The sequence below is a fragment of the Natator depressus genome, chromosome 4, assembly GCF_965152275.1.
Source record: "Natator depressus isolate rNatDep1 chromosome 4, rNatDep2.hap1, whole genome shotgun sequence".
Lineage (NCBI taxonomy): Eukaryota > Metazoa > Chordata > Testudines > Cheloniidae > Natator > Natator depressus.
This window is the reverse complement of record NC_134237.1, coordinates 64,439,664-64,463,774: the sequence shown is the minus strand read 5'-3', so window position 1 is coordinate 64,463,774 and position 24,111 is coordinate 64,439,664. Positions and strand designations below refer to the sequence as shown.

The following is a 24,111-nucleotide window of genomic DNA, read 5'->3' as shown; positions in this document are numbered from 1 at the left end:
TCACCGTAACGTCAGCTCCAGTGTCCACCAGCCCTGTAAAAGGAACATTATTTAAGAGAAGTGTTAACTGAGGTTTCGAGGGGCGGACCGACATTGTTAGAGCAACAAGTGGAGAGGACGTGTTGTGAGACGGCAAGTGAGACAGCGTTGATCCAAAGCCGCCTCCGCCCCGGGTTCGATCCTCTGCGGCTGGCACCTGATAGGGGACTAATATCAATTGCGCAATTGACCGTCCACGTGGGAGCGACTGCGGAAGATGGGTCCACACCTGAACCTTAATAAAGCCGGTGTAATCGGCGTCAATGACCCCTGGGATGACAAAAAAAACCTGTTTCCCAGCGTGTGAGTGAGGGAGAACCAGACCCACAAATCCATCAGGGAGAGGTCCCGTCACCTGCGTAGGTATGGCGCAGACCTCCCCCGGCAACTGAAAATCAGCGTCCTCCTGCATAATCAAATCAAGCCCTGCACTTCCGGCAGTCACCGCCCTCATGGAGTCTACAGATTTTAAGGCAGAGGAACAGTTGTCGGAGTGGGAAACACCCCCGTTTGGCCCTGGGTTCGGGGGGGACCCGTCGTGTGGTTTCCTGACCCGCTACGACACTGATTAGCCCAATGATAGCCCTTCTGACACTTGGGGCACTTCTTTGAGGGGCAGGTGGGCGCCGTCGATGAGCGGCACTCCCTCTGAAAGTGACCCTCCTTACCACAGCGGTAACAACGCTTCCCATCCTTCCCGCTTTTCCGCAGGGTGGCGGCCATAATCCCAGCTTTATGTGCTTGAGTTCCGATGTTTTGGCACGCCCGCAGCATGTCCGACAGCTCTAGAATTCCAGAGGCTTGTGCAGCCTGGAGAGCACGGCGGCAGTCCTCGTTCGCATTTTCAACCGCCATTTTTAACAGGATCTCCTGAGCTGCTGCAGGGCTATCCACCTGCCGGAGGATAGCCTCCTGCAATCTGTTGATAAAATCCATAAAGGACTCTGATGCACCCTGACGGATACTGGCAAAGCTTTTGGTAGGCTTGCCTGAATCCGGGACCTTCCGGAAGGCATGCTGGGCACAGGTGGAAATAATGGGGAAGACGGCCTGAGGGAGTTGAGACTGCATCTGAACGGTAGCAAACTGGCCCTCCCCTGCCAATTGCTCATAAATGATACCTTGCTCTCTATATACCTGGGCTTGGCGTTCCGCCATCTGCCGATACTCACTAAGCCAAATAACATACTGACTGGCCGTCAGCATCATGCTCAACAGCGCCTTCCAGTCTTCAGGGACCAGGGAGTACCCAGTACCTAGCCCTTCAATGAGACCACGTACATATGTGCTAGTCAGGCCGAACTCGCGAATCGCTTTCTTTACCTCTCTGATCACCGAGTAAGGCAAACCGACCCAGTTTGCAACCTGGTTGCTCTGGCCATCATCCTGCCAGGTCACCGGACAAACTGAGACCAGATCAGCCAGCTCCTCTGCTGTAATATCTGAGCGAGTCTTCGCTGCGTGAACCATTTGTTGCACCAGCGAAAGCCCCTGAGCAGATGCAGACGACCCCCCGGGGGGGCCCCGGAGCATGGGGCCCCACGGGGGGATGGTAATCACACACCAGCTCCAGTGGGGAAGGCCTGGGAGGCGGTGGTAATAGAGGCACTGGGGGTGAAGCAGGGGGAGGGATGGCTGCAGGAGCGGACGGAGGTGGCGGGATCGGCAGCCCCTCTGTTGGCGCGGGAGAGGGTCTTTCCGAGGCGACACACTGTGTCGCATTATCAGGAGGGGGGATGGCTGCAGGAGCGGACGGGCGTGGCGAGATCACCAGCCTCGCGAGGGAGGGCCTGTCCGAGGCGACACGCTGTATCGCGTCGTGGCAGAGGTGCCAGGCATGTAAAGCCTGCACGGACGCCCGAGGCTCTTTGTGCAATGACTGGCCCAACCGCTCCCAATCCGCTAGCTTAAGGGTTCCGGCTTCAGGGTACCACGGGCATTGGGCACTCACCTCCTGTAGCAGGAGAGTGAGTTCTTGAGTGGGGCAGTCATGCTGAGCCTTATGCAGCAAATACTGTAGCTCATTACGGTGTTGCACTTGCAAAGCAGAGAGGGAGCTTCCCATACTTACCACAATGAAGAATACTCACCGGGATCCGCGAAGCGGATGAGTGACGCGTCTGAAACCCTTGCCGGGCGAGGTGAGTGCTGAGGGCCCCACGTTTGGGCGCCAGTTGTGGCGGTTCAATGACAAGACAGAACACAGCTTTTAGCAAGCAAGCGGCTGGTCTCTGCTAACAGGCTTCTGCCTGTCAGCTTTCCACCTTCCCCTTTATTCTCTCTCTCCCCCCGCGCATTACATTCTCCAACAGATAAAAGGAATACACTGGCTTTGTTTAACATTCTTATTTACCAATTTCTATCTACCGCATTCCTTGCTCTCGGGCCTTGAGCCCAGTCCTGGGAGGCTTCCCACGGTTTATGTCATCTTGGGCGAGATTCCAAGGTTGATGCCCTTGAAAGGAGCTGTGTGTGCACAGGTCCAGCACAACACGCCGGGTGTGCCCTGAATGTTGCCAAGCGCATAAACCTTTATGAATCCTACACCTTGTATTTCTGATTATATGCTATTGGGAATTAAATAAAAAAGTTGTTGAAAAACAGAATGTTTTTCTTTGAGTGATGTCCTTATGAGTGCTCCATTGTAAGTGTGACAGCGCCCACTGTGACTGGGATCAGAGGTCTCCAGTAGCAGTGCCCATTGGACCATACATTCACACCTTCCCATCTCACACCGTGAGCAGCATCTATATATAGCTGTAAGCGGGCAGACAAGAAATATTATGTCCCACTTATGACATGGAGGTCCTTTTGTCTCATCCCACTCCAAACTCCCTAGTGGTCAATGCCGTTCATGAAAACGGGCACCAGTTCCACCCACGATCCACCCTTTTAACAGGGATTGGAAGCAACTTGATCTCTTCGGTTGCAAGGCTTATTCTTCCACCATGCTCCAATTCTGCATCTCCAAGTACGAAGCTCTCATGGCCAAATACAACAATCTCAAGTATTCCAAGATACAGGAGTTCTGCCATGACCTTCCTGACCACAAGAAGGAGCAGGTTCAGGCGCTCAGATCTGAAGGACACCTCTAGCCTCCTTGGATTTTGCAGATACAGTTGTCTGTTTCATTGTGACGGCCATACATCATGGCTATACCTGTACAGTCTCCCTAAGAAGATAGAAACCATTGTTAAGGACCTACCATTTGAGGGCCCCAAATTATTTGCAGAACACACTGACCAGTTCCAACACTCCCTAAAGGACTCACGGGCAATTCTCTGTTTTCTCTGCATTTATATGCCGGCCCCGAAGAGACAACCTGGAAAATACCAATCTCCCCAGAGACCCTGACCTCTATCTTTCACTCCTTATTGACAATACGACACCCAGTGCCAACAACAGAAACCACCTTCGAAGCACAGACACTTGACTCTTCAAGGGGCTACATCTCATATGCCTTCATCCAAACAACAATTTTGAAGGTTTGGTTGAGTCTGAGAAGCCTCCTCCCTATCTATCCCAACAAGCTACCCTTTCTCTCCGTCCCTCCTCAGGGACCCTTCTCGCAAACACATGTATGAGAAGAAATAAACTACCTTCTGCAACTGGGAGCCATAGAAGCAGTCCCATCCCAACACAGAGGGAAGGGTTTGTACTTCTATGATCCAACAGAAATCTGGAGGGTGGAGACTGATCCTAGAGGTACAAAATTAGAGCCCTGCACAGCTACACAATTGTGTATCCGCATCTGATCCACGATCCGCAAAAATGATCTGCGGATTTGCAGAGCTCTACACCAGGGCTGAGCCGAATTGAGGCTCCGAGGCACGCATGTGCGCACGTGCTTGCACACGCGCACACACACACACACGGAGCCTGGTCTGGTAGAGATGTGCTGTCAGTTATGTGGCGATGCGGTGGACCCTCCACCTGCCCTGGGCAGCCCTCCGAGCAGCGCTCTGCCCAGTGTCTCAGCCCCCCACCCAGGGCAGGTGGAGGGACCCAGGCTCCCCACAGCTGCCAGAGCAGCTCTCCCTGACCCAGCTCTGGCCAGGGGGCCACTTCGGAGCTGCACCCCTGCCATAGTAAGAGCCGGGCAGGCAACTGTGCAGAGCCCCGGCAGACCCTCCACCTTTTCTGGATGTGGGGCCCGAGCAGTCCCCGGCCTCCATCCCTGCCCCCCAGGCTCTCTTCCCTGGGCAGGTGGAGGATCTGCGCCGTGATTCCTCAGAGCTGCCCACTTGCTCTTACTGCCAGAGCCCTTCTTGGATACAAAATTTGTATCCGCAACCACGCTGGTATCTGCAGAAGTCGTTCATGATTATAAAGCGGATACCTGTGGATTTGCAGGGCTCTATACAAAACTTCAACAAGTTCGTCAAACTGCAGCATTTCAAGATGGTTACTCTATCAACCATTATCCCTGCACTGGAACAGGAGGACTGGTTCTCGTCCCTCGACTTCAAAGACACAGGTTTTCATATCACAATATATCCTGCCCACAGACAGTTCCACCAATTTAACATGGGGACCGACCACTACTAATACAGGGTACTACCCTTTGGACTCTCTACACACACACCCGCCCCCAGATATTCTCCAAATTCCTCGAGATAGTGGCTGCCTACATACGCAAACAGGGCATCGTCATACATCCATACTTAGATGACTGTCTCTTCAGGGCCCCATTCGAACCTGATGCCATTCACACCATATAAGTGACAATAGACCTCTTTTCGAGACCTGGACTTCACATAAACCTAGAAAAATCAGCATTGTCACTGGTGCAATACCTAGAGTTTATTGGGGCACAGTTGGGTGTCATAGAAGCCAGAGCTTTCCTCCCTCCTCGCAGATTTGCAGCAATAATTTATCTCATATCCATAGTGAGGACTTGTCCCCAGATCTCAGCCAGGATGTGTCTCCAGCTATTTGGCCAAATGGTGGCAGCGACATTAGTGGTAAAGGATGCATGGTTGCACATGTGCTGCCTCCAGGTGTGCCTGTGTATAATTATGTACCTCTCAGACACAGCCTTCACAAGCTACTATCCAAGCCTATCAAGGTCACCAGTTCATGATGCTGGTGGACTAAACCAAAAATATCTATGTCGGAGTCCCTTTCATTCAGCCAGCACTGTCCATGATATTAACAAATGATTCCTCCTTAATTGGTTGGGGAGCACACCTACAGACCCATCCAGTGCAGGGCAGATGGTCCTTAACCAAATCCACCCTGCACACCAACCTCCTACAGCTATGGGAGGTCTACAATGCCTGCTCACATTTTCTACTATTGATCTGGCATCACACTTTAAGAGTTACAATGGACAATATTGCCTGCGTGTTCCACATCAACAGGCAAGGTGGAATGAGATCCCACTCTATATACTCGGAGGCACTGAAATTATGGAACTGCTGTATCCAACATCAGCATGACATCAGCATCTCAGCTGCATGCCTCCCTAGCCACCAGAACACCACAGCAGACTCATTGAGCAGAAGATTCTCCCACGACCACAAGTGGGAGCTGGACGCGCAAACCCTACACCACATATTCAGCCGCTGGGGATTCCCCATGATAGATCTCTTCACCACACTGGAGAACACACATTGTCCTCAGTTCTGCTCAAGAACAGGCCTAGCCGCAGATCCCTGGGAGACACTTTCCTTCTCACATGAGATACCCCGCTAACCTTCACTTTCTCTTCCTTCCCCCTTCTGTTCAGAATACTCCACACGATCCAAGCGGACCTTATAGCTCCAACATGGCCACAACATTATCTGGTATACTTACCTGATTCGCATGGTGGTATGTCCTCTGATCACTCTGAGACTGATTCCACAACTCGAGTTGAATCCTCCATCCCAATCAACAGCTACTCCATCTGAAGGCATGGTTCTTCCATGGTTTGGGGATTCAGAGATGAGCTGTTCAGAGGCAGTAAAAGAGATACTCTTGACTAGGAGATGTGACACAACTTGACATGCTTATCTCCAAAAATGGACAAGATTCTAATCCTGGTGCACCACCAATCATGTCATGCAATGAACGTTCCCTTACCACTCATCCTAGATTGTGTTTTACATCTTAAAGAATCATAATTATCCACCAGCTCCAATCACATACACTTAACCGCCATCACTATTTTTCACGCTGGTATGGAGGGTCACTCCATTTTTACCCATTCACTCTTGAAAAGATTCCTGAAGGGTCTCCAAAATTTTTATTCTTACATATGGGATTCCACTCCTGTTTGGGACCCCAGCCTAGTACTCCGCTCCCTTATTAGAGCACCATTCGAACCAATGGCAACATGCTCTTATATTCATTTATCCATGAAAACAGCATTTCTTGTCGCTATCACCTCTGCCCAACAGGTGGAATAAATTGGTGTGCTCATGGTATTTCCCCCCATACACAATACCTCATAAAGATAAGTTTACCTTACATTCACGCCCAAAATTCTCACCCACAGTACCATCCTCTTTCCATCTAAATCAACCAATTCACCTTTCATGCTTCTTTTCAAAACCAGACAACAATCAGAAGGAGCAAGTTGGACTTCAGGCGAGCATTAGCCTTTTACCTGGCCAGAACTAAACCTTTCAGATGGTTGCCACACCTATCAATGGCAGAAAGATTGAAAGGCAAGGCCATTTCCAAACAATATCTTTCCAAGTGCGCCGGGTGGCCAGCCCTGGAGCACTAGGCGGCAGTGCCTTTAGGTCCAGTGCACAGCATCCCCAGCCCTGGTGTGAATCCTGGAATGCCGGACGGCCAGCGCCTCTAGCCCCGGAGTGCCGGTTAGCCAAGTGGCATGTTCCGAGCACTGGACAGACAACATGGCACCAGTGCCAGCTGCCCCGAGTCCCCATAGCAGGCAGGTCGACCGGCCAGCCTCAGGCAGCTTGGGCCAGGGCAGAGCACTGGAAACTTCAGGAGGGAGCCTAGGAGCGGACCGTGGGCGGGTCCATGCCAGGCTGTTTGGGGAGGCACAGCCTCCCCCAGCCTATGATACCTACTGCCCATGGGACACTAGCAAATGGGTAATTTCCTCACCGATTTCCATCCCATAGGTACAAGATAAGGTAAAATAAAAAGCAACGTGGGAGAGAAGGAACACAAATGTTTTATTTCAGAGTAGCAGCCGTGATAGTCTGTATTCACAAAAAGAAAAGGAGTACTTGTGGCACCTTAGAGACTAACAAATTTATTTGAGCATAAGCTTTTGTGAGCTACAGCTCACTTCATTGGATGCATTCAGTGGAAAATACAGTGGGGAGATTTATATACATAGAGAACAGGAAACAATGGGTGTTACCATACACACTGTAACCAGAGTGATCAGTTAAGGTGAGCTATTACCAGCAGGAGAGCGAGGAGAAAAAAAAAACCTTTCGTAGTGATAATCAAGGTGAGCCATTTGCAGCAGTTGACAAGAACGTCTGAGGAACAGTGGGGGGGGGCGCGGATAAACATGGGGAAATTGTTTTACTTTGTGTAATGACCCATCCACTCCCAATCTCTATTCAAGCCTAAGTTAATTGTATCCAGTTTGCAAATTAATTCCAATTCAGCAGTCTCTCGCTGGAGTCTGTTTTGAAGTTTTTTTGTTGGCCATAGTGTGTAGAAAAGACCAGGCCTTTGTTACTTCAGGATCAAACTACTGCAATTAGATATTGCATAAGGTTACACCTGAAGTCTATTTGGAAGCTAAAGCTTATGTGCAATGAAGCTCCCTGCACTTTTGATGTGCCTTGATGGGATTCTTGCTGGCAGTACCGGGCATGAGATTTCTGTGATCAACACTGGTTATGAGTTGCCTTCTGGATAGAGAATAAGGTGCTGATGTCAACAGATAATCCCTAAATTTTCTAGGGCCTGCCTACTTGAAAGATAACCTGCCTTCTCCACTCCCTGTGCAATGCTGCCATGAAATAGCTGAGGTGCTTGAGCTGAAGATCGCTGGCTGTGTGTGAAAGTAAGCAAACTGTCAGCATAGCATTCCCTGTGGTTTTGGAATTCACATTTCCTTTGGTCCAGAATGGTCAAAATCTGTTGTGCTGTGCCCTGAAGAGTTGTGTGTGTGGACTGTTTTTTTTAAGCTTTTGCAGAAGGTGGGAATACAGATGGAAGTGGGCAAGGTAAGGCATAATAGGTTATTGTTAGAGTTATTTAATTTCTTGATAACGTCTTGGTTTCACATCATTTGGTAAAAGAAAAGATGTCACTGGTTTCGATTCAGCTCCAACCAGTAACTTCTGCCAGTGCCATATAGCTGCTGAATCCTTTTTGTGAAGACAACTTGTCCAACACAGTAACCAACAGTGTCCCCCCCTCTACCCCCATGCTCTGCCCTCCTTTAATAGCCTACACCTTGCCTGTTCAGAACACAATATCAGAGTGAAATACAAAGCCATTTTTAAAGAGGCCACCTTTATGACCCTTTCTGGTAGAAGAAAAAAATTGAGTCATTCCTATGTAATTGGTTTCAATAGTTACAATAAAAGTGTTGAAGGTGCTGCCAATAGAATGGAAAGGTCTTTTCTTCCACTTCTGTAACAGAAGTGATCTTGCACAGTAAAGTTTTTCTCATGATATAAGATTAATCTGAAAATAATTTTACATTGTGCTAGAGATCTGAGAAAGGCAATGTCTAGGTATTCAGTTTGCCCCTAACTAAAACTGACATTAAACATAAATGCTTTGCTTCTCTAAACTTCCAGTTTTTAATTAGTGTAATTCATCATTCTCTATGTATTTGTTTACTAATTTATTCTACTTGCTGTACTCCAGCTGATGCTAAATTCTTAGTTCAGATTGACTGGAGTTAAGCCGTTTTCACAAATAATTTATTTAACAAAAAAGATACAATGGGTGTAAAGTATGTTAAGTTGGGAAAAGCCCTAGCTAAAATGAATCAGCTAGAATAAATGTGTCATCTTTCACCACTTTGCTTTATCCATAGTCTGGGAACTAAGGAAGAAAATGGGAGGAATATGTCACTTGTGTGTGTGTGTGTGTGCGCACACGCGTTTGCATATATGTTAGTCTATATTCTTTTCCTATCCTTCATATAGGATCTTTCTAAAAAATAAGTGGCCTTCAAATCTTTTTATATATATTTGTATCATTTTGTTATAATGAACTGCCAAAATGGCAATCTGTTATTAATCCTGATGAGAAATGCAACAGTTACTGTTAGCACTATGTTGTTGTTCGGAGATTCTGTGTGGCTGCTGCATATGACTTGAGAGCTAGGAATAGGCAAATAAACTCAAATAAGATTCTTCAGTGTTCCCCAAAATTATTTTCTGGTGTTTCCCAAAATTAAATAGCTGATTCATTTTGATTTAAGGCTACTAGGTGTAATTATTTTTTTATTTTTTTAAAAAAAATATTTTTGTTCCATTTGGGATATTAAGCAAAAGATCTGGACTACAATAGGAGAAGCTATTCTTCTGAGAGTTCCTATCTAATTCTGTAGACCTACATGTTAGGAGCACCCCACTTTGTATCAGAATCAGCTGATAATTCACAAATCTTTTTTTTCCCATTTTTTAAGCGTCAGATACTTTCTTAATGTCAAACAAGCAACTGTTTTGAAGTTTGGTGGGCAATGTCTAAATGATTGGTAGACAAATCTTCTGTGCTTTGGTTCAGATGAGTACCCAAAAGTGGGTAAGCAGCTTATTTGATCTTTCTGAATGCAAAACTGGGTAAGAGATGCCACGAAAGCAATTGTCTTTCAAGTTTCTCACCCAGAAGTACCACAGCAACTGTTTTTTGTTTTTCTTTTCTCTCTCTTGCTTTTTCTCTTTCAATGCCAAGTGTGCAGAGGATAACTCAGGGTCTTCCTGTTCTCCATCTGGACCCAGAGGAAACCACTCAGGGCACTGTGGTCAGCAGTCTCCCTTTCCCCTGTCTTGCCATTAATACTTGGAAATTCTGTTGTGGTGAAACTGACTTGTCCTTCTTTTATGGTTTTTAGAAATATTGTAGACTTTGAATTCAAGTGAAAAGACATGAAAATACAGTGCTGATTTTGACCCACTCGGACACTTGGAATTCTACTGTAACAAAGGGCAAAGGAACCATCAGAATTTCCAAAACTTTCCAGTGTATCAATACAATGTTAAAAACAAGCAAAGAAAGAAAGAGTAGCCTTCTTGTGCATTCTAGATGCAAGCAGGATAACATAAGACAAAGCTTTGAGGTGGCTCTCAAATATCTGCATTGATTGTAACATACTTGAAGGAAAGGTATATGTTTGGCAGGGTATTTTATTGTCCTTTGGGTGTTTTATCGTATCTGTGCAGGTTAGTGTTGTTCCCCAGTAATAAAATGTAGACTTAGCTCACAGAGCTTTTGTTGCCTGTATAAACCTCAAAGACGCATATGTTTTTACAGACATACTGTTTCTGACAGTTTTGGAAATGTGGATGGATGAAAAATGCAGGAACATAGGTTTTAAGGCTCATTTTTGTATTTTATGGAGAATTTTGTAAGCTCCTAAACATGCAACCAGAGAAATTTGGTATAATCAAAAGGGAAAAAAGCGAGAAAGCTGTTACCTACAGTATCTTAAAGGAACAAAAATATATATTCAGCCCTTCAGTCTAAAATTTTAAATTACTTCCACCATAAGGGAATGGGTTTGCACAGATGGAGTTAAATCTGACCCCCAAATGCTGTTTCCATAATAGTCAAAAGAAATATACTTAAACATCTATAACAAGTTCTCTAAGTGTGGCTTTAGAGCAAAGTAGTTGGAATAAAGGTAATATTAAAGTCACCTCCAATTGATGACAACAAGCTACTTCTAATGCAGCAATGTTAAGGGCTAATGGTACTAACAGTAGAATAGCAGTGTACATTCAGCAGAGCTTCAAGGAAAAAATAATGCTTTTAACATTTATTTGCAACATCAATGAAAGGTGAACTCACTCTCATCTGGACAATTTGAACTGGTAGAGTTGGGGTTTCTTTAGCACACATTCTTGTGTTATTGGATGTGAAGTATTAGGATACTAAAGTTATATGTATTGGATCAGATTATCCATTGTGTGCATTCTCTTTGGGCCATGCTGTTCACATTGTTTGGCTTTAAATCTAATGTCACTGACTGAGGGGAAACTACCTCAGAATATGGGACTCTAATGCCATTTACCCTCCTTGTCCTCAAAAAGAAAAGGAGGACTTGTGGCACCTTAGAGACTAACAAATTTATTTGAGCACAAGCTTTTATGAGCTACAGCTCACTTATTGGAGTAGCAGGGAAAGAAGGATGTGACTGAAGGAAAGAGGGCAATGCTAGGATAGGGTTTCAGCCATAAATTATATCAGTTCTCAGACTTTTACACTATTATGTGTGGAAAGAGATATAAAAGAAATAATTATATACACCCTGTGTACAAACCATTTCTAGTTTTGAATAGAGCGCCTCCAGAATAGCTCATTATTTGTGAATTGATGGAGTACTTTCAGTGGAGCTGTGCTCAAAGCTGGAAGCAAACCCAGGGTACAGGTTACTTTATTTAGAAATATGTAGAATTAAGTAGTTAAACGGTAACTGCAAATGAAAGAATGAAACCAAGAGTGAAATAGTCTCAACCACACCTAAGTTTTTTTTTTTTTTTTTTTTTAAAAGGTGATATAGTTGACTCATGAAATGGTGAATTGGTGACAGGATGCACCCAGAAGAGTGACGTATTATGGTGTTTGGGGATATAGACTCATTGAAATTAAGCAAGTTCACTGAGGGCCATATTTTGCCATCTGTATCTAGAATGAATAGTGCTATTAATGCTTAAGAAGCCCCCCGGATCCTGTACAACTAGAATGTAAAGATCGCTTTGCAAGAGTAAAGGTTGACATATTCAGAATGAAGAAAGTGCCAGGTCCTCAAGTGATGTAAATCAGTGCAGCTTCATTGCTTTGAATAAAGTGATACTGATTTACTTTAGCTGAGGATTCAACCCAAAGTGTTTTTCTAAACAGTTTCAGTTAAACAGAACTTGATAGAAAAGGTTTCGGAAGTGGCTGGTTTCTTGAGGCACATCTACAGAGAGAATGCATTGCTTTTATGTAATAGGTGGCATGCTGAGGATAAAAATGATGGGAAAGCTTTATTACAGCTTTTCACTCAGGGTTATATTTTTTCCAGAATTCATATGGAACATGCTGTGTTAAATTCACCCTAGCTTAACTTATCTTTTATGATTATGAGGATGGAGTAATTGTTACAGAGGAATGTCAAAAAAGTGCATGAGCAATTGTTAAATCTGTCTAATGGGGAGAATATGCTCAAAGCATACTGGGGGAATGCTAAATAGCTTTACCTAAATAAACTGCAGTGTATAACAATGTAAAAATAATAATAAAATGAGAGATCTACTCACAAAATACTTTTCTTTTCTCATTACTTTTTAAAAAATAAAGTAATTTTTAATTAAATTTTCACTAAATATTGTGAGACAATGTTCCCATAATACAAACACTTCAGTGTGTAGTACCAGTGAAATCAAAGACACAGCAAGACTGGAAAAAAACAGATGGGATAGAACTAGCCAAGATAGAAAAAACAACTTTAGTGGAAAAGAAAAGTCGACAAGAAGGTAGAAAGGTGGACTGTGCAGATGGCACATTAGTTTTTAATTTGTGGAGCTTGATCAGTTGACACAGGAATATTATATAAATATTCATAAGATATCAGAATATGCATAGGATTTTCAAAAGTTCCTAAGCGATTTAGGAGCACAAACTCTGTAGAAAGTCAATGAGATTTGTACTCCTAAAAATCTTAGGAACTTTTGAAAATCCCACCCAGTGTATAAAATAAACCATCTCATAAGGAGCCACACTATCAGAGAACACAGACCTTTTAGTAAAAAGTCATTTATAGTCATAAAGTGAAGAGTTGATTGTCCAAAAATTAATTTTGTCACACTTGGTGATGTAACAAGCCAATATACACTCCAGTAGATGGCCTTCAAGAGTCAGTATTCTAAACTGGGATTCAAATTTCATAAGCATGTCTTCCAATATATACCATCTAACTTCTATTTTCATGTCTGTTTTCATCATTGATTCAGAAGGGATGGCCTTAGCACTTCAGCGAGAAGTGTTGCAAGAAGGAAAGTCACCTTCTCTGTCAATGTCCAGGGGCTGACTATTCTACTCTCTTCTTCCTCTGGTTGGTGATGGTGCTATGAGATCTGCTGGATTTATCATTACTTTCTTAGAGGGGGCTGAGCGATATCTCCAACTCTTCAGTCCTGAGCAAGTGATACTTTCCCCGAGCCAGACAGAGCCAAAAAGCAGCCCTCACTCTGTCTGCAGATTTTGGAGAGCACAGAGCTGGTGGATATTTGCAGCATAAAACAGCAGTGGGCAATAGCTGTTGCCATTTATTTATCTCTTGTGTAAAACTTCAGTCCCTATTGTATACTCAGAATTGTGAAGAGGGAGGGAGGCGTTAAGGCCAAATCCTCTGCTGGTATAAACAGACACAGCTCAATCAATTTAAATGGATTTCACTCGTTTAGAGTAACAGAAAGTTTCTCTGCCAATTCTCAGACTTGCTGAGCCTTCTCAGATCCCATTGATTTCAGAAGGAGTTATATATGTTCAGCAAGTGCTCTTTGAGAGATAGCAGATAATGTATGATCCCTGTGCTGTTTATAGGTAGGTTTGCTTCATAGAGTCATAGAACTGGAAGGGACCTCGAGATGTCATCTAGTCCAGTCCCCTGCACTCAAGGCAGGACTAATTATCTAGATCAGTGTTTCCCAAACTTGGGACGCTTGCGTAGGGAAAGCCCCTGGCAGGCCCGGCCGGTTTGTTTACCTGCCTGCTTCCCCCCATCCACAAAGCTTGTTGTCCTGTCAAAGAAAGCTTGTTGTCCTGTCAAAGAAAGCTGCCAGGTTGGTTTGAAATTATTTCCTGTAGGTTTAGGCCCACATTTGTAGAATATTATAAACTATTAATTTGTTTTGTGTTTATGCTAGTAATTCATTTTAATCAACTCAAATTTTCTATTTCAAAATAATGTCTATGTCCTGTGAGCCATCCTTTTTTCTGTATGTTTCCTCTTTTCATTATTTTTGCTCCAAAATGTGGAGTTTTAGAAAGCAGGTACCCATGCGAGGTTAATGTTTTGAAGTCATTTGTAGTCCATAAAATCATATTTTAAGGCCATAGGGAACCATGGTGATTATTTAATTTGATTTGCCTAACACAGGCCACAAACAAACACTGGTATAGAAGTGTGCATATGCACATGGAGCCAACCTAATTCACGACAGCTCTTTTTGGAGCACTTCAGTTCTGTGTTACTACTATCTTCAGGACTTCTTCTAAGTAAAAGAGTTGCTCTTGGAGAACTCATGGAAGATTTGGAGAACTTCAGGTCTTAACCCCTCAGGTTGAGAGAGATAAAGAACAAGGCCAAGTGCCCTACTAAATATTGTGCCATGGCAGCCCTCCAACATGCCATACGTTAGGTCGTCCCTTTTTGAAATCTTGTATGACTGTAGGGGATTGTTTCCGAAACTCTGGTGCGTGCCACCTCCAGAAAAATTCTAGAATATTATATATTGTGTGAGGAGATATTGAAGGACATCTTGTGTGTGTTGCCTGTGATATCTTTGCACGGGGAGATTTTGCAGGATGGGATGAGAGGGAGAAAGCCAATGATGGTTTTCTTCTTTTTTATTGTTTTTTAAAGTAAGGTGGTGTTTTATAACTGAGGAAAAGGATCAGAGTTTGTGAGGGCAAATAGGAAATATATAAATACACTTTAAGAAAGTAATTTCATATATAATGAAATTTATATATGAATTTACACACAGATTGGAGTTAAATTGCTTTCTTTATACACACTTCCTCTTTATTGTATAGGGTGGAAGCTAGTGGCTTCTAGAGCCACACATAATCCAGGACCAGGAAGTGTTCACAAACTCCTTCCATCTGCATAGGGATTAGCACATGAAAACAAACTGAAAATGTAAAGAAGATAAAATGACCAATTTGAAAACAAATATCACTTTAGGTTTCTATTGTCAGTAACATAATTAAGTGAAAATTGATTGTAAACATATTTTTTAGTTTAACAGAATCCCTTTAATTGATATTCATCACACACATGCTTAAATGCCAAGTCCCTTAGAGTATACAAGGCCTTTTAAGAATCATGATTTCCAAAATAACAGTTGAATTTCACAATATTTTTGTGTGATAAAAATAAGGAAAGAGATTATCAATTTAATTTTAGAAGTTCTAAGAGTTTATATTTCAGAAGTGGTTACCATGCACTCTCTATGCTTAAGATGACCATATTTTCAAATTCAAAAACTGGGAAACTTTTGTAATAACTTTTTTTTTCAGGTGACAAAACCTTAAATTCCCTTTAAAAGATAATAGAATGCTTCCCCCTCTTCCCCTGCCCACCTCCATGTGTGCTGAGGTTACTATTACCAGCTTCTGACTCAACAGTGACATCTGCTTGTTTTTTCAGAGCAAATAATTTTTTTCAGGGAAAGTTCTACTTGGTGTAATAATATGCCATGAACATTTATTCTTATTTATTTATTTATTTATTATTCATTTATTTATTAAAAAAAACCCTTTTTGACTGATGAAATGAAAGACTGGGATATTTCATCTGTCCCCAAAAGATATCCTGGGATATCATATGGAAAAATGGTGCAGTCCCAATAAAACTAAATCACATGATTGATTTACCCGTAGTGTATAAGCAGTAGGAAAGAACAGCCTGTTTTCTACTCCTCTCCCTCTGTTGTGGCTCTTTTGAAGGTACCTACTGCCTCCATTTAGTTAAACAGCCACTCCTTGATAATATGTAGCAAGCTAGTGATGAGAAAATATCAGTCAAAGGAGTTTATTACTTCATAGAGCCAACAAAGAGATAAAGAATATAAGTATCAAACCTCAAAGTTTGTCTGGAGAGATTTTCTGCTGACAAACCAAGTTTTGTCTGCTCGAATAATCCAGCTGAATGCTAAATTCTAAGATGTAGTTTCTTCATAAATATAACAGTATCTCACGTGAAATAGTGAAAAGACCTATTAATTGAGTGGCACACTCAGGAAATAAGACAATGTGCACAGTCAGAACTAATCAGTGATCATTACATAAAGCTGTGTCGTTTATTCAGTGTTGTTTGGTACTTCTAGAATATTATCTTTTACTCAATATGAATTTTATGTACATACATACAGAGTATGACAAATTAGGCTAGAATAGCTTGTCATCTCCATGTTTAAAACAGAAGTCACATTTTCATGGAACACTGGGGATAATAGAGGGTCTATGATATAGGTGAACTTCCTGACATTGCTTCAAGTGATTAAAATACACTGAAGGGCAGAGTTAAACTGATCAGCACAACAGGCACATTTTTGAGGAGTTCCAGCTCTGAGTTTAATGTAGGAATTTTCTTCCCTTGGATACAGATACCATGTGAGTAAAAATCATTCTAAGTTTTACAAAGGTTATAGTAGCCAATTATATAGTGGCTTAAGGCAGCTACTAACCAGAGAATATAAAATTGGTTCAGCTATGTGTTCTTGCTTAAACTCAAGCAGGTGCTCTGGCCTATTTTGGATGGCAGAAGCCTGAGTCATATTACTGTATGAATTTCACTCTAGTGATGTCTCTCTATAATCTGCTTTAGAGCTGGAGACTCCGGTCCAGTGAACTACATAATATATTGCAGACTTTCACTAGCAACAAGAGCTAATCAAAATGTTTCAGTGTTTTCCCTATTAAAACATGCCATGTTGTTAAAACTGAAATGTTTCACAGAAATGCATTGGTTTCAATGAAAATTTTATTAGGACAATTTCTCAGATACAGGACGGAATTTTTAGTTAGAGACATACCCCAGAATAGCCAAGTGATTAGAGCACTTTGGATGTGGAACACCAGGTTCAAGTCCTTGTTCTGCCTGATTCACAGGATGGACTTGAACCTGGGCACACATACCACGAAAGCTCATGCTCAAATAAATTGGTTAGTCTCTAAGGTGCCACAAGTATACCTCAGCTGAGTGCCCTAAACCACAGGGCTATTGGCTGTTCTGAGGTGGTTCTCTTGTGAGGGTTTTTTTCTTTTTTTCCCCATAAATTTTTGAACAGTTGTGTTTTCATTCTGCATTGGAATGAAAACAAATTTCAAAACTACAGAATTCTTGTTTTCTGGCCAGCCTTACTAGCAGCCTTCGACTGTGAATGTTCACAAAGAACATACTGTATGTGATGAAGAAAGGAGGTCCTCTGGTAAGGTCTTGCTAAAAGGATATGTTGCATATTTAAACACTTTTAGTATTCTTTTCTTTCATTCATGACAAAAACAAAAAAACAAAAAAACTACATTTGGCAACAAGGATCAGCTGACTCCAAGTAACTCAGCGCTAAATCTCTGTGCACAAAATCTCTAACCTATCAAAAGCAAACACAGAACCCACAGCACTACAGTGAACCCTGAAAGCATTTCTTACCTCAAAGGACCAGGACTGTGACAGGTGAGGAAAAAAATATTGTTGGAAGGCCTATATTTTAGCAGAAATAACAAACCCCAGACTAAAAGGGGGGGGACTAGACAGACCAGCTACTGAAGTAAAGCACACAACACAGCAATATATATAGGTAATTACAAAAAAATGCCAAATGCCATTAACCAGATAAAAGAACAAAGTGAGAGTACAGGGGGCAGATACCTTTAAAGCCTGGTTCTACTCTGAAAAAGTACTCTAAAACAGTTAGAATTAATTTTATTAATTTTAAATTAATTTTGTTTGTGTGTCATATTAAATATGCACAGTTTACACACTCACACACACACACACACACACACACACAATTTCCCCCCCTTAACTACCAGTCCTACAAACTCATCTGGGCTCTGAGAGGCATGTTGGGTTCTTTCCTTCTCATGGATCATCACTAGTACCAAAGATTCTACAGTCAAATGATATATCCTTATCCTGATTTGCTAATCCCTTTTTCATCAAACCCCACTGGAGTTTCAGAGGTGTAACTGAGTGAGGGCATACTTTTTGCCCATGTGATGATTATGCATGAGAAGCAAAGATGGAGTTTGCTGTGCTATCATTCAGAGGCTAAGTACCAATAATTCAGCTTTCCCCTCCCATCCTGTTTCTGTGAGACTAGAATTCTGAGTTTGAGGTTGGATTAGGAAGTATGGGGAAGACTTCTGCACCTGAACAGAGGTTTTCTGACCTTGTAGGTAGACAGTTTCTGAGCTTGGGGCAGGAATGTGTGAAAGCCAGGGGTTTCTGAGCTCTGCGGAGAGATACAGAGTTTGCTCTGAGCTTTGGGCAGATGGGTAAAAAATATGTGGGGGGGAGTTCTCAGCTGTGGGAAGGGAGATATTTTTACCTGGGAGGAAGCTTCTGAGCAGTGGGAGGAAGCCAAGGGGACATGGGTGATATCTGAATTGGTAGGGGGATGGGTTGGTGTCAGCTTGCTGTATAAGTAGGTGTGGGTGAAGACAGTCAGGAGTGAAAGGAGGATAGTAGAGTAGAGGGAAGGAGGGGAAGGACAATAATAGCGGAAAACAGTCAAGTGAAAACTGCACCTCTGACCCTTGCTGGTCTCTTCAAGTGCATCTCCTCTAAGGTATTGAGCCTCAAACTTCCACCTGTCTCTCAGGATGGAGTCACATGATTCTCTCACTGTCAGACTAGATCCTGGGCTGCAGTGCCCCATTTATCTGTTGTGATTACCTCCACAGGCCTGACATAGGTTAAGTACCTGCAGTTCTCTTCCCTCCAAGAGCAATTACAGTGGTAACCAGTGACCTGACAATCTTCTTAAAGCAAAGTATTATTTAATTGGAACCAAAGCAGTTCAGAGAAAAAGATGTGTTAAAACAATAAATAGACTATACATGTCTAGCTTACTGGGTGTCTGTGTATGTTCCACATGGAGATCCTGGTATGTCTGGTGATGCAGATGCCTTTTTATATTCTCTGCCATGTGGCTTTTACATCCTTTGTCCTAAACACATGCTCACAGCACATGGGCATAGAAAAGTATTTGGAGTCCCCTGTCCCTAGGCATGTCCCTAAAAGTCCTGCTGACTCATAGGCACAGCCCCTAGCTTCTCTCAATGGGTTTATTGTACAGCTGATTTTCCCTTGTCGGGCCATCCAGCAGGCTGGAGAGTGCTGATGCCTATCTTTCTTGGGGTGTCACCCAGATGCATAGCACAAGTTTGAGATATCAATATACCACACATATTTATAACTCATGATACAGAGATGATATATACATATAAAATAAGCTTACTATATTTAGCAAATCATAACTTTTCAGGTGATACCTTACATGGCATATCTTGTATAAGATTCATTGCAATTTTGTAATCTTGGTATCAATAATATTGTAAATAGTCACCCATATTCCATACAGCTTGCACCAGTTTCCTAAATTCCACCTGGAAATCAACAAGCAGCCAATGCAGATTACTGAGTACTAGTGTCATGTACTCATAGCAAGATACATAAAGTGACAAGTGGGACACTGTCTCCTACACACCACTTTCAGTTTTCAAGTAAATTATAGCCCTATACATAATATCAAGCTATAATCTAATCTTCAAATACAAAGGCATAAATGACAGTGTGGGTCACATCCAAGAGTCATTGCATGTCATGACTAGATGCAGTTTAGAAAAAAGTCATCCTAGTCAATGGACTCACAGCATTTGCTACGCAAACAAAACCCCAAGATTGAACTAAAAGTGTTAATACTTCTCATAATTACTGTAATAGATGCTTCTGAAAATGGGCAATTTGGACTGTCATTGTACTCTACATACAATGACTAATAGCAATAATAGAACCTAGCTCTTATTACATAATTGTCTGTCTTTGATCAGCTGCTTATACTAGTCGATAATTGTCTCTGGTTGATTGTTGTAATAGAACTTGCTTTTGTTCTGGTATCATCTGCTTTTGATTTATCTCTGGAGTGATATACAGTGTGTTTGTATTTTAACTGTATTTTTATGGCACTCTAATATCCTGTCATCTGAACTGGATTTTTTAAGAGAACAATCATTGTATCAGCATTTACCTGTCATTAATGAGGATGAAGATTCAGTCTCCTCCGTGATTAAACAAAATAGCTGCTTTGATACTTTTTGCCTCCCATAGACAGCTCTAAACTTCTCATTGCAGCATCTTGCAGGAACTCTCAGTAAGCTATTCTCCTCCACCTCTCTTAAAATGTCACCCTCCCCGTCACACACACAATGCCAAGAATCCATTAAAGAAGATGGGCCAGAGATTCTTTCCAACACTGAAATATACTCAGCACAGGGGGGAGATAGAGATTCATCAGGTTACTGCTTCCTGATTCTCAAGGGTCTTGGCCCAATCCTTATGTAAGTGGGCCATATGCCAACTGAGTATTGAAATAGTGGAATAGAGGTATGCCCTGCCACTCATACTCTGATGCCAAGAAGTGGGGACAATTGACATTGGAGTCACCCTAACTGGTTTTATGAGAATTACCCACCATTGCAGCCCAAATATGTCCACTTTGCACCCACTTAAGTGGTGCACAAGTGGAGCTGAGAATCTGGCCCAATAACTCTTCCTAGTTTGAAAATTAATGTTTACAAATTTATTGCTTTTGTTGCAACGTCCTTGATCCTAATGAGGCACACACATTAATTTATCACTGGCTGCCTTGTGTTTAGCAGAGTTCTAGTCAATGAGGCCTATTTGATACTTGGTTTTCTATATATGTACATTCAAACCATTCAACTCTTTATTGCTTTAGGAAAGATGGCTGTAGTCCCACTGACCTATACTCTCTTCTGTCCTTGCAGGTTTCTAGGCTTTGAAAGTCTTTGTTGTATTTCGAAAAGTGGAAGGAATACAATTTTTTCAAAAATTTCTGTAGTCTTTAAATTAATTTTCCATTGTATTTCTTGGTGCTGAATTAAATATCAGACAACAGAAGCTATCTTGGCGAATAATGCAAATACAAAACAACCACGTATGCTATTAGGTAACAAGCAGTTAGGCATATGAGGAATATGACTTTTATGTTAAAGTTACCAATCTTTGAAGGCATGAAAGATAAGGAAAACTTGAATATGTTTCAATAGCTATATTGCTATAAATCTGTCAAATTGCCATAACTGTTAACCTCTTGTTGTAAATTTGAGGTTATATCTTGTTACTAAAAATAATGTTTTAAACTCGACACTTTTATTCCAAAGATTTCACAACACTTTATAATGAAAAGTATATATTGTCATCACCATTTTGCAGATGGAGAAACTAAGGAATAGAAAAGTAGTGACTTGTATATGGTGAGACCTTGGCAGTGGGGAACCAAACCTAGGTCTTCTGATTTCCAACCTGTGTCCGAATCCTGTGGAACCTGTCCACTAATTAAAGTGGAACTAGAAGATGTAATTTAACAGTGAGAGCAAAATTCATGAAAAATAAGATTATTTTCTGTATAATAGCTCATGTCCAAGGGTAAATATAATCTTATTCCTGCAACATGTTATTTGATTTGTTACTTTAAAACATTACATACATTGGGCAGTGATTGATGGTTCTTTTCCATGTGAACAGGTAGAGGCAAAACTAACCTCTCCACCATAACTACCATAATTAAATAAAAAAAATAGATGCAATAAAAAGTATACTAATACTAATTTTGAGGTTTAATGAGTTACAAAAAGAAAACTCGTAAAATTAAGATGAACTGCAGGGCAGGGAAGGCACACACAAAAGCAAAGCTATAGATAAAATATTAACACCAAAGTCTGTTTTTATGTATGCCACCAATGCCTGTCTGGTTCGAAATGTAGATGTTTGATAGTTGCATCAGCTCTGTTGCCAAGGTGAAGAACGCAATTATTATAGTGCTGCTGCAATAATTATGATCACCTTGTTTTTAATCTTTCCCTGTAGGATTTTGGAGATGATGGGTCCTTGTACATTACTAAGGTTACCACAACTCACATGGGAAATTACAGCTGCTATGCTGATGGCTATGATAATCTCTATCAGACTCATATCGTCCAAGTAAATGGTAAGGAAAGAAGTTCTAATTGCCAGTCGTAGGGCAGTCTCTGGATATTATTTGGTAGATTTTTTTTTCAGTTATTTAACTTTATATTACAGCTGAATACAATAGTAGATACAGCAGGCAATATGTTTTCGTTAATAGCTTTTCTTCTGTATAAAAGATTGCAGGAAAACAAAATATAATCACAGTATTTAGTGATCCTACATAAATAATATTTATTAAAAAGAATAATAAAAAACCAAACATTTTTTTCTGTACACCAATCCCTTAATATTGTTAATGCACATTATTACCATGCTATTTGTACAATAGGTATTTATAAAAAAGGTACTTTGAATAACAACATAATCATTATACTGCACAATCTGTGAAAAAATATGTTTGCAGCTCTATTTCTCTGCAAAAATATTAAGTATAATACAAATTGAAAAAAACACATTTGTTTTTAAAAAGAAAAGGCGTAAGTGTTGAGCTTCAATTAATCTCCATGAGAATCACTGGCTTCTCTATTTTTTTAAAAATCAAAGCATCTGTTTAGGTGCCTAATTGTGGTTTTTGGAGTACAAATTTAGGCTTCGGATTTTGAAAATCTAGTCCACAATGTTCAAGGCCTTTGTCAGCATATAAAGCCCCATTCCTGTATTCCTTACTCAGCCAGAACCTCAACTGAAATCAGTACTAGTATCCTTAACATCTGCCCTTCCCTTGGCTTGCAAGACGCTGTCCTCTCCTCGCTCTCCTCCCACCTCTCAGGTTGTTCTTTCAAGTTATTTTTGAGTGGTCTTCCTCCACCTCATGGAGCTCAGTCCTTGCCTCCTTCTCTTTTTCTGTTTTATCGTTTCTTTGAAAGACTTCATCTGTGCTCATGGCTTCAATTTCCATGTTTATGATGATATTTACCTTTCACTCCCAGATTTCAATGTTCTTCATCAATCCAATATTTTTGGTCAGGATTAAAGCTTTTAAAGTCTGTTTCTCTGTAATCTGGCCCTAGATGTCTGGCCAGCAGCCTAAAACTCCTTATCTTTCTGCTGAAGCCTACTCCATTCTCCCAGTCTTTGTTACTGTTGGTACCACTACTGTTCTCCTTTTTAGCTAGGCCCAAATTCTTGTCAACTTTGACGCTCCCTGTCTGTTCAGATCCATTGAACGTGTGTCCACTCCCTGACACTTCTTCTCTCAACTCTACAATATGTCCTTTCTTCTCTGACCAGACATCTGTAATTCTCATCCATGCTCTCATTATTTCTTCCCTTGATAACTAAAATATTCTCACTGGCCTCCCTGATATCCACATTTGACCATTCTATCCATAAAAAAATGCACCATTCCCTTGTCCTTCAGTCTGACTACATCCACCACCTCCACCTTTGCATTCCCCTGGTAACTCCACTTTCTCCATCACATCAAATTCAAGATTCTTGTTATTGGCCTAACTTAGTCTCTTCATGATCTTTCACTCTCACATTGTCTTCCCATTCCCTGTGTTCCTTCAGTGCTGTCAGCCTTGAATGCCTATTTGTCCATATTTTCCACAAGTGTCTCCGTGTTTTCTTCCATGCAGCCTGTTGCAGGTTGAATGCCCTTCCTGCAGTAATGCATAAAACCACTAACTTTCCTCCTTGAAATCTCCCCTCAAGCTTTGAAGCCAACAAGAAGCCAGCCAATTAACTCTGGCTAAACTGAGGAGGAAATAGAGATAGCTGATATTTATTTAAAGATAAACATTAAACCTGAAATTTGAATACATAGCAAGGCTATGTAACTACATGGACATATTAGTATTACCCTTATCATCATAGTGCTTAGCAGAATAGGGACCCTATCCTAATGAGGGGTTTTGGGTGTTATTATAGCACAATTAATAGTGTTGTGCAGTTCTTAATGTATGTCATTTGGACCCAATTTAGCACTCCTTACTCAGGCAAAACTCCTGTTGAAGTATGTGCAAGCTTTGCCTGAG

The 24,111-nt window shown here is 41.7% G+C and overlaps 1 protein-coding gene across 2 annotated transcripts in view; it reads left to right on the top strand.

Annotated features, from left to right (window-relative positions):
- The window catches only part of FSTL5 (follistatin like 5), a 546,388-nt gene that overhangs the window by 409,426 nt on the left and 112,851 nt on the right, over positions 1–24,111 (top strand). For both annotated transcript variants that reach the window (XM_074951085.1, XM_074951084.1), the window contains exon 8: positions 22,031–22,151. In XM_074951085.1, coding sequence (XP_074807186.1) covers positions 22,031–22,151 — 121 coding nt within the window. The remainder of the gene's footprint in view (positions 1–22,030; positions 22,152–24,111) is intronic.